The sequence below is a fragment of the Petaurus breviceps genome, unplaced genomic scaffold, assembly GCF_028583685.1.
Source record: "Petaurus breviceps papuanus isolate PSGF00001 unplaced genomic scaffold, PetGlider_PUasm1.0 126, whole genome shotgun sequence".
Taxonomy (NCBI): domain Eukaryota; kingdom Metazoa; phylum Chordata; class Mammalia; order Diprotodontia; family Petauridae; genus Petaurus; species Petaurus breviceps.
Window position 1 is genome coordinate 29,516,240 of NW_027185655.1, and position 14,348 is coordinate 29,530,587.

The window sequence follows — 14,348 nt, forward strand, 5'->3', positions numbered from 1 at the left end:
AAGATTACATTTCTTGGAAGATGTTTCAAATCCAAAGGGTAAAAATGGCAAAGAGATAAATTTAGACAAAGATTTTAAATTTATGCAAATATCCTTTGAAAGGTTATCTAGGTGGTGCAGTGGATAGAGTGCGAGGTCTGGAGCCAGGAAGACTCTTCTTCATGAGTTCAAATCCGACCTCAGACACTTACTAACTCTATGACTATGAGCAAGTCACTTAACCATGTTTGCCTTGGTTTCTTCAACTATAAAATGAGCTAGAAAAGGAAATGGCTGGGGTGGCTAGGTGGCGCAGTGAATAGAGTACCGGCCCTGGAGTCAGGAAGACCTGAGTTCAAATCCGGCCTCAGACACTTGACACACTTACTAGCCATGTGACTTTGGGCAAGTCACTTAACCCCAATTGCCCTCCAAAAAGCCAAAAAAAAAAAAAAAAAAGGAAATGGTAAACAACTCTAGTATCTGCCAAGAATACTCCAAATGTGGTCATGAAGAGTTGGACATGACTGAAAAATGACTGAACAGCAACAAAAATATCCTTTGCGAGCACATGTGTATCTTACTTTAACATCTCATCATTTCATAGAAGTCAGTAAAGCTCAGTGATAAAATAATTTTGCAAGTAATCTAAAGCAGTGATGTCAAATTCAACAGAAATAGATCCCTACAGATCACATGTTGACTTAGAAAACCACAAACTGCCATTATCTATGTTGTACTGTCTTTTTACTTATTTTACTTATTATTGACTTATTTATTGACTTATTATTACTTATTTTACTTATTTTGCTATTATATTTTAATCTGGTTCAGACCTCATTTGGGAGTGTTGTGGGGTATATGTTGGACACTTCTGATCTAAAATTGAGAAGGCGGATATAAGTAGACTATAACATATTGCTATTTATGATATGCACAGAAGAGAGGGAAAAAACATTGTCCACAACTTGCCCAGAGAAGGAATATATTTTGGCCATATCTGCTCAATGAGATCCTCTAATAAGTTTTTCCTAACTAAGAATCATTATCAAAATATTACATAAATTGTTATGTATAACAACAGTAAGCTCACAAGATACAAGAGAAATATGATTTCATACAGGAATTATGCACATTTATATTCAAACATTCTTCAGTCCAAACTACCAAATCTTTAAAATTCACACAGATAAAAAAATAAAGAAAAATGTTGCACTTACCAAGAAGAGGAGGCAATGGAGGCATTGTAGGGAGCTTGACAAATCCCAGAAGTTTACCCCCAATGACAGCACAAAAAAACAGGATTAATATTCCAAATAGGTTTCCACCAGGAAGACATTCATTGCCAGTAATTGACCAAACCACAGCCCATGCAAGAACCACCATGGTAACTGTAATAAATCAGGAAAATCAAAATATATGTGGCATTCTATCTATAGCAATCTCACACTATAAAATATGTATTCCATGATATAACTTTGAAGATAACTTGCTCGTTAAATACATTTTGAATTTTCTTTCCTTTATGTTTTGTTCTCTACATACCATTTGTTATTATTCGACCAAAGATGCCTTTTGGGGGACAGGCAAATATTTGCCTCAGCTTCTCCCTACTCGATGATTCTGGTAAGGGTTCTGGTGATGGCTCATTTCTTTTCAGTAGGGCACTTTCTTCCATTGGCTCATTTCCATCTGTACCATTGAGATCCATGACAGTTCTCTCCTAAGGACAAAAAATTAAAAATATGTGAAAATGTATGCACATGATTCTTTTTGATACAGGAACAGTCATTGGATCAGAAAATAAAATTAATAGTTTTGAAATAAATGAAAACTCCATGTTGTGTGTGGGGGGAATGGCTGGCAGAACTATGCAATTTTATGAAGAGCTAATACACTGGTATTTGGAAAAGGTACAATGTTGGAAATATTAGACATTATGCCAAAATTTTCTTAGAAAAGGAAGAAGTCAGAGCCATGATGAAGTTATAGACATTAGCAAGTGACATGTAAATCTAAGTGACAGGAAAAATGAAAGGTATCAAAAAATTGATTTTTAAAAATTCAAGTCACATTTGAGACCCTACAAAAACTACAACAGGGCTATTGAAAAAAATGTCACAGCAGTGATGGGCAGAACTTTTAAAGACTGCTGTCATGGCAAAAGCAGATATGCTAATGAAAATGCATTCACCAGGGGGCTGACCACACTGAAATGATGAGAACGAACATTATCTTTGTTCTGGTTTTGCCTCTGTCATCCCACACTCAAATTAAGAGTCAGGAAGACAGGAATTGTTTAAATTGGAGTGACTTGGTATCATGGCTGCTCAGAATTGGATTTGGAGGTTAGAAGGAAGTTAGAGGCAAAAAAGTAGTGTATCCCTGAAAGAAAATACTGAAAGATTGCCCATTGTATCTTAGATTGTGTTTTTTATTTTTCAAAATAAACTTTCATTGCTATTTTTTGTTTTTTACATCATCCTCACTTCCCATAGACCTCTTTCCCTTCTCCATCCCAAAGAACTAGATTCTTAAAACCAAGAATGGAAAAGGGGGAAAAGAACATCCACAAAACTAAGCAACACAATGAAGAAACATTTAACATTACATTCATCGTTTCTACATCCATGGTCTCCCCACTTCTACAAAGAAAGAAGGTGGTGCTTTCCTATATCTCTTCTTTGGGGCCAATTTTGATAATTATCATTTCATAGTATTCAATTTTGATTGTTTGGCTGTTATTTCTTTTCTATTTACACTGCTTTAGTTGTTGTCTACATTCATTTCCTTGCTCTGCTTACTTCACTTTGCACACGTACTTATGCTTTTCTGACCCCATCATATTGTTTCTTATGATACAGCAATATTTTATTAATTAAACTAATTAATAATTAATTTATTCTATTAGTTAAATTCTATTACTTTATCATGATTTGATTAGCTATTCCACAATGGATGGATATCAGCTCTCCTTCCATTACTTTGTTCTTATAAAAAGCGTTGCTGTCAATATTGTGGCATACATGGGATCTTTTTTCTCTTCACTGAGCTCCTGGAGCATATATCCTAGCCATGGGTAAAATAGTATAGATAGTTTAGTCACTGCCATGGCATAATTTCAAATAGCTTTCCAGAATGGTTGGACCAATTCACAGTTCCATCAACAGTACTTTAAATGTGTCTCTCTTTCCAAGATACCCACCAACACTGACCAGAATATGACTTCTATATACCCACTTGACTTTGCACAGCCCTCCCTCACTCAAATTCAATTCACTTGCAAGTCATGACATCATTTTCCTGATATCACAGTTCTCTTTGAGAATGAAGGACAAACACAAATGAAAAAATGAATGACTTTTATAAAACACAAATAGAATTACCTCTGTTGTCTTGATTGTGGAAGCTGTAGAATTTACTTCTGGTTCATTACTCTGAATTGCATTATCTTCATTTCCCATAGTTTGTAACCTGAGGAAAAAAAAAATAGGATGGGGTGGGGGGGGAGAACGCAATTTTATTTTTTTCAATTAATTAATTTTTAGCTTTCAGCATTCACTTTCACAGGATTTTGAATTCCAAATTTTCTTTCCATCTCTCTCCTCCCACCACACCAAGATGGCGTGCAGAAAAAGCAATTTTGAATAGAAACAAGGTAGCATATGAAAATGAAAATTCTATTTCTCTCCCTTAAAAAAAAAGTCCTTTCCTTCTGAGTATTTCCCATATAAAGGCTTATAGTCAGCATCACATCTATCAGTGGTTAGACCAGGGATGAGGAATCTGTGGCCTCAAGGCCACATGTGACCCCTAGGTCCTCAACTGTGGCCCTTTGACTGAATCCAATGTCACAGAATAAATCCCAATAATAATAATAATAATAATAACCCCCACCTTTGACCAGAAGGTTTGTTGTCTCTTAATATTGACTTTATTTACATTGCTGTAATCATTGTTCATGGACATCTAGGTGACATAATGAATAGCACCAGGCCTGGAATCAACAAGACATATTCCTGAGTTCAAATCTGACCTCAGACACTTATTAGCTCTGGGACCCTGGAAATCACTTAACCATGTTTGTCTCAGTTTCCTCATCTATCAAATGAACCGGAGAAGGAAATGAAACCCCACTCTACTATATTTGCCAAGAAAACCACAAATGGGGTCATGGAGAGTAGGACATGACCAAAACAATTGAACAGCAATAGTCATTGTGTATATTATTGTTTTAGGTCTGCTTTCTTCACCTGACATGTAGTTCATCCCAGCTCTCTCTGAATTATACTTACCATTCCTCACATTGTAGCAATATTCCATTGCATTCATAGACCCTAGTTTGTTCAGTCATTCCCTGATCTTTTAGGCATTTACTTTATTTATAGATGTTTTGTTATCACAAACAACAACAATGAATATTTCTGTACACATGGGCATTTTTTGTCAATCACCTACTTGGGCTATACAATCTTAATCAAATGTTGTGAGTAATTTAGTATCTTTTCTTGCATAATTCCAAATTGATTCCTGGAATAAATCCCATTATTTTACTGGTGAGAAATTTTCAGAGAGGTTAACTTCTAAGGTCATTTAGACCTTGGATTCAAAGCCAAGTCATCAAATCCAAATTTAGTGACCTCTTCATATCACACTGCCTCCTGGCTAAAACTTCCTTCCATGAATCTCATGAATCCTCTTTTCATACTTCTTCTTCTTCATCCTCTGTATCACTGAGATTTTGGCCAACCAAAGCCCTTATATCTGACTTCAAATCTTGATGGGATTTTTCTTCCTCTTTTTTAAGAAAGTTACTTTAGACTCAAACAAAAACTCAAATACACAATAGAGAAAAGAAAAAGAAACATATCATAAACTTAAATACGAAGTGAGAAAAGAAAAATAAAAGCATGTCATGTGCACAGCAGAACATAAGAGGACTTAAAATATATAGCAATAAATTTTCATTCCAAGAAAACTTATATAATAAATACTACACGTTTTGTTGAGAGATGTCCATCTTTTCTTTGCTTCCTTGTAAGTTTTCTTTTTTCTGCTGTGTACTTTTTACTTTGTTCTTTTTTCCCCTTTCCTCCCCTCCCCTCCCTGGTTATAATTAAGTGTGGAGATCTTTATATATAGATATACATATATAAACACATACTTTCCCTAACAAATTCTACTCCTGATCTTTGTTTTTACTCTTCTACACCCTCTTTTAACCTCTGCCCTCACCCTGCCCTCTAGAGAGACCTCCCTTATCCTCTCCCCACTCCCTATCCTTTTAACATTTTATTTCTTTCTAAATTTAGAAGATTTTATACTCTTCTAGATATATATGTATATTTATAAATACACACACATATATGTATTGTTCCCTCTTGAACCCATTCCTGATGAAAGCAGGTTTCCAGAACTAATAGCCGTCCTCCCCCATTCCTCTGTATCCGTTCTTCCTCTTGCACCTCACTTGCATAAGATAATTAGTCTTTTTAGCTATTCCTAAAAGGTTTTACTTTTTAAGGTCACATTATACTCAGGTCTACCCTAATCTTTCTTACGAACTATCCAATTACTATTAAGAATCTTAGACATACGCTTTACATTTTAAATACATAAAAGGTAGTCTTTTCTTATTGAATCACTTGTAATAAATCTTTTGTATGTACCATATATTTCTCTTTGCTTTTATATGTCAAATATTCTATTAAGTTCAGTTTTTTTTTAACAAAGTCCTGAAAATCTGACAGTTGATTAAATGTTCATTTTTTTCCATTCAGGATTATGCTTAGCTTTGCTGGGTATGATATTCGATACATTACATTCCAAACCCGTGGTTCTTTAGTGTTGCTGCTGCTAGGTCTTGTGTGATTCTAATCATGGCATCATACAATATTTAAATTGTTTCTTTTTTAATTTTTTCTTTTACTAAATCAGCCTAAAGCATTTAGGTTAAATTTGCTGTCTTCTTCAAATTGCCAACCTATCCTTGCAACTTTCTGGCACAGCCTAGTTTAGACCTTCTCAAGGGATAGTATGGGGAATAAGTTATTAGAGAAATGATTGTGGCCTTCATCAATTTTGGAGAAAATAATAATAATAGCTCACTGGGCACTGTACAGCAACTAGGTGGCACAGTAGATAAAGTGCCAGACCTGGAATCAGGAAGACATGAGTTCAAATCTGGCCTCAGACACTTGCTAATTGTATGACCCTGGGCAAGTCACTTAGTGCTTTTTGCTTCAGTTTCCTCATCTGTAAAATGAACTAGAGAAGGAAATGGCAAACCACTTCAGTATCTTTGTCAAGAAAATCCCAAATGGGGGCAAAAACGGTTGAACATGACTGAAACGACTGAACAATAGGAAGAAGAACACCATACAGTTTACAAAATGGTCTCTTCACAACAACCCTGTTAGGCAGGTACTGTGGAGGCTAGGAATCAATGAACTTACTGTCTCTGACCAGTGCCCACACTTCTATCCTTCATAACGGCAGGATATTTCAAGGATGTAAAGACATCCTTGAGTGTGAGTGAGTGATAACACTCTAGTTGGATCTCATTCTAAGAATCTGAGTGCTGGTCTGAGGTAGATGGACATATGTCAGAGATCCCAGCTGTTATCAGTGAATACCACATATACATATATGTGTATCACATATACATCATATATACATAAGGGCTTGAATCTCAGAAGACTTCTGTTCTCTTCTTTGGGCTCTCTTCCTTGAGCATTTGCAAACCATATCAGTAATCCTTCTCAGAAGTCCCTGAGAGTCCCTTTTCAGACACATGGTGAGTTCTTGAGGGCAAGATCCGAATCAGAGCAAGCTGCTAGAATTTTTCAAATCAATAAATGTTACCCTGATAGCTTAAAGTAACCTAGGGAGGAGAGAGGCTAGTGGTCCTGATAAAGACCTTGGTTGAAAAGGACATCAAAGAGAATTTCCAGGTAAGATGTTAGGGCTGTAGGCCAGAGGGGTCACTAATTGAAATGCCCCACCCCACAGATACCCATTAGCTGTGTGAAAATTGGCAATTCACAGAGTAAGGAGACTCAGTTTCCTCATTGTTAAATAGGTTCAATATAAGGAAAATGCTTTATAAACCTTGAAAAAATGTGAGTTATTTTTAGTATAAATTGTGAATCAACCTCCTGGAGAAGTCAAATTTATTCAAACACTACTCCCTGCCACATATGGGTCTTCTCTACATATATGGAGTCCACTTTCTTTCTACATATTCCTACAGTGATAAGGGAAGAGAATGAAAAGTGGATGCAAGAACTCAAAAGCATAGGGCTACTTAATACTTTATCATAAGAGAGCCACTCTTCAGACACTGTCATATCCCAATGCAAGTGCTAATTAAACATCTTTTTTTTAAGTCTCCAGAAAAGAAAGACAGAAAGACTCCTTGTCTTTTCATGTAAACTCTGGCTTAATTCCTACCTCAAGAAAGGAACCCTCCCAGAAGAAAGATAGGCAGAAATCAAACAGCCTTCACAATGTCTCTTTAAGGTGACGTTCCCTAAATGGGCACTACCTTATCTGAAAGAGTTAGGCAGTGCCAAGTTCAAATAAGGGTTACTCTGGTTTGTAAAGGAAGAGGGTGGTTCTGTTGAAACAGGCAAAATCTCAGCAAAGGTAGGAAAAGGAATTTACAATTAGGTCCAAAGTACCACCATCCCTCTTCCGCACCTCCCTATTTTAAACACATTTTAATGGAAAGTAAAAGACATCATTTGCCCTCTTTCAAATAGACAAAAAGTAAACTGTACTTCCAAAAAAAGGACTAATAATTATAATAGCATTTACATGGAACTTTAAGGCGTGCAAAGAGTTTTAGATGTGGTATACTTCAAATGCATCTATGCCATTAAACAATCCTGGGAGTTAGGTACATTGGATGGCATTATTCCTATTTTACAAGGAAAGAAATGTGTCAGAAAGGACAGGATTTTTCATCTTTCATATCTTACATGTGATCTCTTATGAAACCTCACTTGATCTCTAGCAGTTCCGATCTTTCTTTCATGGACTTTAATTAGCATTTTCTCAGCACTTCTCTGGTGTTCATGTTGTATTATATAGATCTCTAAAACAGATGCTATTTTTTAAATAAAGAAGTGGAGAGGAGCGGCCAGGTAGCACAGCGAGTAAGAGCACCGGCTCCAGTGTCAGGATGACCTGGGGATCGAATCTGGGCTCAGGCACTTAGCACCCACCCAGAAACACCTGGCCTCATAACCTTGAGCAAGTTACTTAACCCCCATTGCTTAGGGGTGGCCAGGTGGCTCAGCGAGTAAGAACACCGGCTCCAGTGTCGGGATGACCTGGATTAAATCCGGGCTCAGATACTCAGCACCACACCCAGAAATAACTGGCCGTGTAACCTTGAGCAAGTTACTTAACCCCGATTGCTTTAAAAAAAAAAAGTGGAGAGAAGGACCTTCTTTTTTTAAAATTTTAATTTCCAAATTCTTTTTCTCCCTCCAGTTCATTCCTTGCTCCCCCTTCCCCATTGAGAAAGCAAGCAACTTTTAAGTTTTTCTTCAACAGACATGGTTATGACCTGTTATAAACAAATTACTTGTCTGTGTCCTACCCATACTTTTAAAATCTTAGTCAAATGATAGTTCCCCACTGAGACCTCTCTGATCTCCCACCTCACCCTCCCAACAACACATAGCATTCACATCTCCCTGAGGATTTATAGTATATCACTATATGTCTTGTATCTTGCTACTGGACTGTAAATTGGATGAGGGAAGGACCCTTGATTTAGCTAAACTTTGCGTGTCCCTGACTAAACCAGTAGATTAATCCATATACAGTTAGTGCTTATGAATGCTCATTGGGTTGAAGCGATATAAATTCTTGATGGGGGAAATTAAGGAGAGTGGTGCTTTTTTTTTGGCACTTGTTTTGGAGGGATTAAAGTGATTAAAGTGCATAGAAATCTCCACATAGGTTTAGAAGTTGTCACATTATTTTCCTTAGTGATCTTATCAGCTCACATGGATGCAACTATTTCTACGCAGAGGACTCTCAGATCTATTTATTCAGCCCTAACCTCCCTCTTGACCTGTAATGTCTAGTTTCCAGCTGCCTGTTACTGGACATCTCACACGGGATGTTCCAAAGACATTTTAAATTCAACAACTAAACCTCTTATATTTCTCCCCAAATTCTCTAGATGGTGGACAATGCTTGAACCTCACTCACGTTGGAATTGGTTCAAAGAAGGAAGAATACATATACACACTCAGGTATAAATTTATCTTATCCAATAGGGAAGTAGGAGGAAAGAGATAAAAGATATGGCAGGGTGGGGAATGATAAAAAGGAGGGAAGATAAAGTGAGGTAATAGAAGCAAAACAGACTTGAGGAGAGCCAAGATAAAAAAATGGAAAAGGATAAACAGAAGAAAATAGGATGGAGGGGTGGCTAGGTGGCACAGTGAATAGAGCACAGGCCCTGGAGTCAGGAGGACATGAGTTCAAATCCAGCCTCAGACACTTGGCACACTTACTAGCCATGTGACCTTGGGTAAATCACTTAACCCCAATTGCCTTGCCTTCTCCCCTCCAAAAAGAAAAAGAAAGAAAAAGAAAATAGGATGGAGTGAAATACACAGCAATCATGAACATGAAAGGGATGAGCTCACCCCTAAAATGCAGGTAGATGGCAGAATGAATTGGAAGCCAGAATCCAATAATATGTTGTTTATGAGACACACTTAATACAGAAAGACATACATTATTTAAATAAAGGGCTGGAGCAGATTCTATCATGCTTTACCTGAAGTAAAAAAGGCAAGAATAGCAATCATGATCCAGACAAAGCAAAAGCAAAAATAGACCTAATTAAAAGAGATAATCAAGGAAACTACAGTTTGCTAAGAGGTACCATAGATAATGAAGTAATATCAAAAAAAATTTACAGGGGTGGCTAGGTGGCACAGTGAGTAGAGCACCGGCCCTGGAGTCAGGAGGACCTGAGTTCAAATCCAGCCTCAGGCACTTAACACAAAAACTAGCCATCTTACGTTGGGCAAGTCACTTAACCCCAATTACCCTCCAAAAAGCAAAAAAACCTAAAAATTTATAGCAAGTTTCTCTGATGAAGGCCTCATTTTTCAAATATATAGGGAACTAAATCAAATTTATAAAAATAAGAGCCATTCCCCATTTGATAACAGTCAAAGGATATGAATAGCTAGTTTTCAGAAGAAGAAATCAAAACTATCTATAATCATATGATAAATTCTCTAAATTGCTACTGATTAGAGAAATGAAAATTAAAACAAACCTGAAGTACAACCTCATGCCTTTCAGAAATGACAGATACTGGAGGGGATGTTGGTGGAGTTGTGAACTGGTCCAACCATTCCAGACAACAATTTGGAACTATCCTCAAAGGGGTATAAAACTGTGCATACCCTTTGACTAGCAATACCATTACTAGGTCCGTACCTCAAAGAGAGAGAAAAAAAGGAAAAGGACCTACATGTACAAAAATATTTATAGCAGCTCTTTTTGTGTTGACAAAGAATTGGAAATTGAGGGGATACTCATCAATTAGGAAATGGCTGAACAAGTTGTGGTGTATGACTGGGATGGAATATTATCATGCTATAAGAAATGATGAGGCAGCTAGGTGGTGAATAGAGCATCCATCCTGAAGTCAGGAGGACTTGAGTTCAAATCTGACCTCAGACACTTGACACTTACTAGCTGTGTGACCTTGGGCAAGTCACTTAACCCTAATTGCTTCTTGCCCTACCAAAAAAAAAAAAGACTTGGATATTCTGACCAATACAGTGAGCTAAGAAAATTCCACAGGAGTTATGATGAAAAAAATGTTATCCACCTCTAGAGAGAGAACTGACGAACTGTGTGTGACCTTCCTTCCCCTCCCCTTCCAAAATATGGCTAATATGGAAATATCTTTTGCATGATTTCATTTGTATAATTAATTGATATTACGCTTATCTTCTCAGTAGGTGGGGGAAGAGTGGGAGGGAGGGAATTTGGAGCTCAAAAATTTTAAAGAATGCTTAACAGAATTTACTTTATTTTATTTATTTTAAGAAAAAAATACCAAAACTCTTCCCTCTTCTGACTTCACTATTACTGATGAGGGTTCCACCATTCTCCCATTCATTCAGTCTCTGAAACCTGTGTCATCTTTACTTGACTCCTCATTATCTCTTATCCCTGCATATCCAATCTACTGCCAAGGCCTGTTGATTTCACTTTTTCGACATCTCTTGAACATTCCCTCTTCTCTCCTCTATTACCTGATCCAGGCCCTTCGTCACCTCTGCTTGGACTGTTGCACTAACCCTGTCTCAAGTCTCTCCCCACTCCAGCCTACCCACCACTGAACTGCCACATTGGTCTTCCTAACACACTGGGCTGACCACATCACAGTCCTATTGGATACAATCCAGTGCCTCCCTTACCTTCAGGAGCAAATATAAAACCCTCTGTTTACCGTTTAAAGTCCTAAATAACCTGTTCTCTTTCTACCTTTCCATTTTTTCTTATACTTTAATCCCCTGAGTGTCCTCTGGGATTCACTGACCACTGGCTTTTTATTTTTTTTTATTTTTTGCTGTTCTTTGTACAAGATACTCTCCCAACTCCACACATTTCCTTGGTGTGTCTCCAATGCTTGGAACAATCTCTCTCCTCGTGGCTTCCTTCAGATCCCAGCCAAAAATCCCACCTTCTACAAGATGCCTTTCCCGATTCCCCTTAATGCTAGCGCCTTCCCTTAGAGATCATCTCCAAGTTACCTCGTATAGATCTTCCTTCAATTACGTTGAGCTCCTCAACTCTCTAGAACCTGTCTTTGTGTTCCCAGGGCTCAGGACTGTGCCTGACACACAGAAGGTCTTGATAAATGTTTTCAGATGACTGCATACACGGTGGCCGGGCCCTACAGCTTAGCACAATGCCTGGAGAACTGTCATCACCTCCTTCCCTCTGGTTTCTGGGAAAGAGGTGCCACTTGCTAAATACTTGTTGATCAGGGATCGATTGGAGAGCCGCAGCTCTCCGGGATTCCTCCGCCTCTGCCCAAGGCCTCCTTCCAGCTTCCTATATCCCGCCAGGCCTGTGGGGACCAAATCTTCCTGCAAGACCCAGGCCCTCTGCATCCCTCCAGAATAATGAAAAACAAAACGATGTGCGTTTGCGCCCACTGGGCTTATGCCTAGGAAAACACCCGTTTCCCATTCCCATTCTCCAGCCGGCAGGTCCAGAGTCAAAAACCACAGGTTGCTTTCCAGAGCCCAGTCCAGTGCCTTAGGAATAATACTATAATAATATATATAATGCTACAATAATAATAATACAAAAGGAATAATACTCACATTGTTCTCTCCCAGATAGGCATCATTAAACCCATCCTAACTGGTCACTTTGGAAACGAATGGAGAAAATCTCTCTCTCTTTTTTTTTTTTTTTAAGGGCAGAGACTGGCCGTCACCAGCCCTCTTTCTCCTGGCTCAAACAATGGCTGGCATCCACGGGGCTGCTTCCATCCCATTCCCTCCGGACCAGCATCGCCCTTTTTTCTCTAGCTACTAAACATGTGGCAGTCGCTCGGTGACCCCGGCTGGCTTCCCTGGGCAGGGCCTCCTGGTCACCTCTCCCAGCCCGCGGATCTGGGCGGCCCGAGGGCAGGTATTATTCCTACAGACCTGTTCCACAGCAAGCTGGGGCATCCCAAACCGGGGTAGGGGAATAGGGGGGTGGAGCCCTGGCGGAGAAGCGCAGGATGGAGGGAGGAGGAGCCTTGGGGTACGTCAGGCAGTGACGGGGACGAGGCTGGGGAGTTCCCCCGACTCTGTCCAGGGACTGCGGCTCTAAGAAGCAGCCCAGCCTCAGCAATAGTGATGCCACTGCTCACCCCGCAGGGCAAGTTATCCCTTCTCTGGTACCCAGCGGAGGGAGGGACTGGGTGCAATTGGCTTGTTGTGTGTTTTGTGCTGCTGGCTGCTGTTAGTGCCCTCTTTGGGGCATACCCTGTGCCTAGCTCAGGGTGCTGGGTCCCTAGATCCTAAGCAAGACTTGGAGCGCGTCACCAGGTCTTAGTTTCCTCATCTGTAAAATGGACACCCTATCCACGATACCGCACCACACAAAGCAAAGCTTTCTAATTCGGGTATTGGTGTGGGAAAAGTCAGTACTGCGTGAGTGGGGTCCAGAATCCAGAATGCCTTGCAAGTGGTAGGATTTTTTCAATGAGTACTCAAATTTACTCGTGGGTTGAAGAATCCCAAATCTTCTGTCCCTTTGTAGGCATCCAGCTTTCTTCATCACATCTCCATCTGATTTTAATGTGCCAACTTGAACTCTCCATCTTGCCAAGAGTTTAAGGCTTCTCAAGCTCTTTTTCATTCAATCTCCATTTCCTTGACCCCCTTGAGCCCTTTCTTGATCACCCCTCCCAACCCCCACCCCCATCCCCGATAGTGCCTTCGAATTACTTAGTATTTACTTTATTCATAGATTTTACATTTTCTTAATTGTTCATAGGTTGCTTTTCCTACACAAAGACTACCCCAAGATCCAGCATGGGAACGTTCTTAATCAATCAACAAACTGACCAGGGAACCTTAGATGAGTGATATTACCGCTCAGTGTCTGGGGCAGCTCTTGGAACTATAATGGCAGATCTCTCTTCTTTGGAAGAAGGAGAGAATTTCTCACTTATAGCTTCCTCTATACAGATGAAATCATAGGTGTGGTTAAAAACTACAACACCACAAAAATCTTTGAAAACTAATTTGAATTCTTTTTTTAAAAAATAAATCCAAAATTACATCTGAATTTAGGTTCAAAGATCAGTCTTCTTAATAATTCTAGTTGAGTTTTTTCTGCCTTCTGTGTATGGGCCTCAGTGGCTGTAGTGTTTACAACCTGCTTGAAATGCTGTAGATTAGATCTAAAGAAGTCTGGTCATTTGTTGGGCCTGCCCTAAATAGTGGTTAGAGAGCTAGCTGGCTTTGTTTGGAGCCAGAAAGAGCTGGGGTCAAGTTCTACCTTTGACATGGACTGACTTTGTGACCTTGGGCAGTTACAAACTCCCTGTAAGCCAAGCTATAAAGATGCTTAGGGAGAGGAATTTCCCAACTTTCAAGAGTTTTCTAGTGTGAAATCTTAAGGCCCATAAAATTTCCAGTTGTTGAGAGTTCTTTTTATTGTTTCATGGACAGGAATTCATGTTATTTACAATCCAAGAAATCCTTCAAATAAGTCATTCCTTTCCTTAACTTGATTCCACTCATCTAATATATTACAAATATATTTTATGACTAAACCTCCTTTTAATTTCTAGTTAACTTTTTTTC

The 14,348-nt window shown here is 38.9% G+C and overlaps 1 protein-coding gene across 1 annotated transcript in view; it reads right to left on the reverse strand.

Moving 5' to 3' along the window:
• The window catches only part of LOC138166179 (sodium/hydrogen exchanger 9B2-like), a 42,932-nt gene extending 30,182 nt beyond the window's left edge, over positions 1–12,750 (reverse strand). The window contains exons 1-4 of the mRNA XM_069094611.1: positions 12,366–12,750; positions 3,366–3,453; positions 1,525–1,702; positions 1,200–1,370 (exon numbers count right to left, since the gene is read on the reverse strand). Coding sequence (XP_068950712.1) covers positions 1,200–1,370; positions 1,525–1,702; positions 3,366–3,453; positions 12,366–12,400 — 472 coding nt within the window. The 5' untranslated portion in view covers positions 12,401–12,750. The remainder of the gene's footprint in view (positions 1–1,199; positions 1,371–1,524; positions 1,703–3,365; positions 3,454–12,365) is intronic.
• Positions 12,751–14,348: the final 1,598 nt, after the last annotated feature.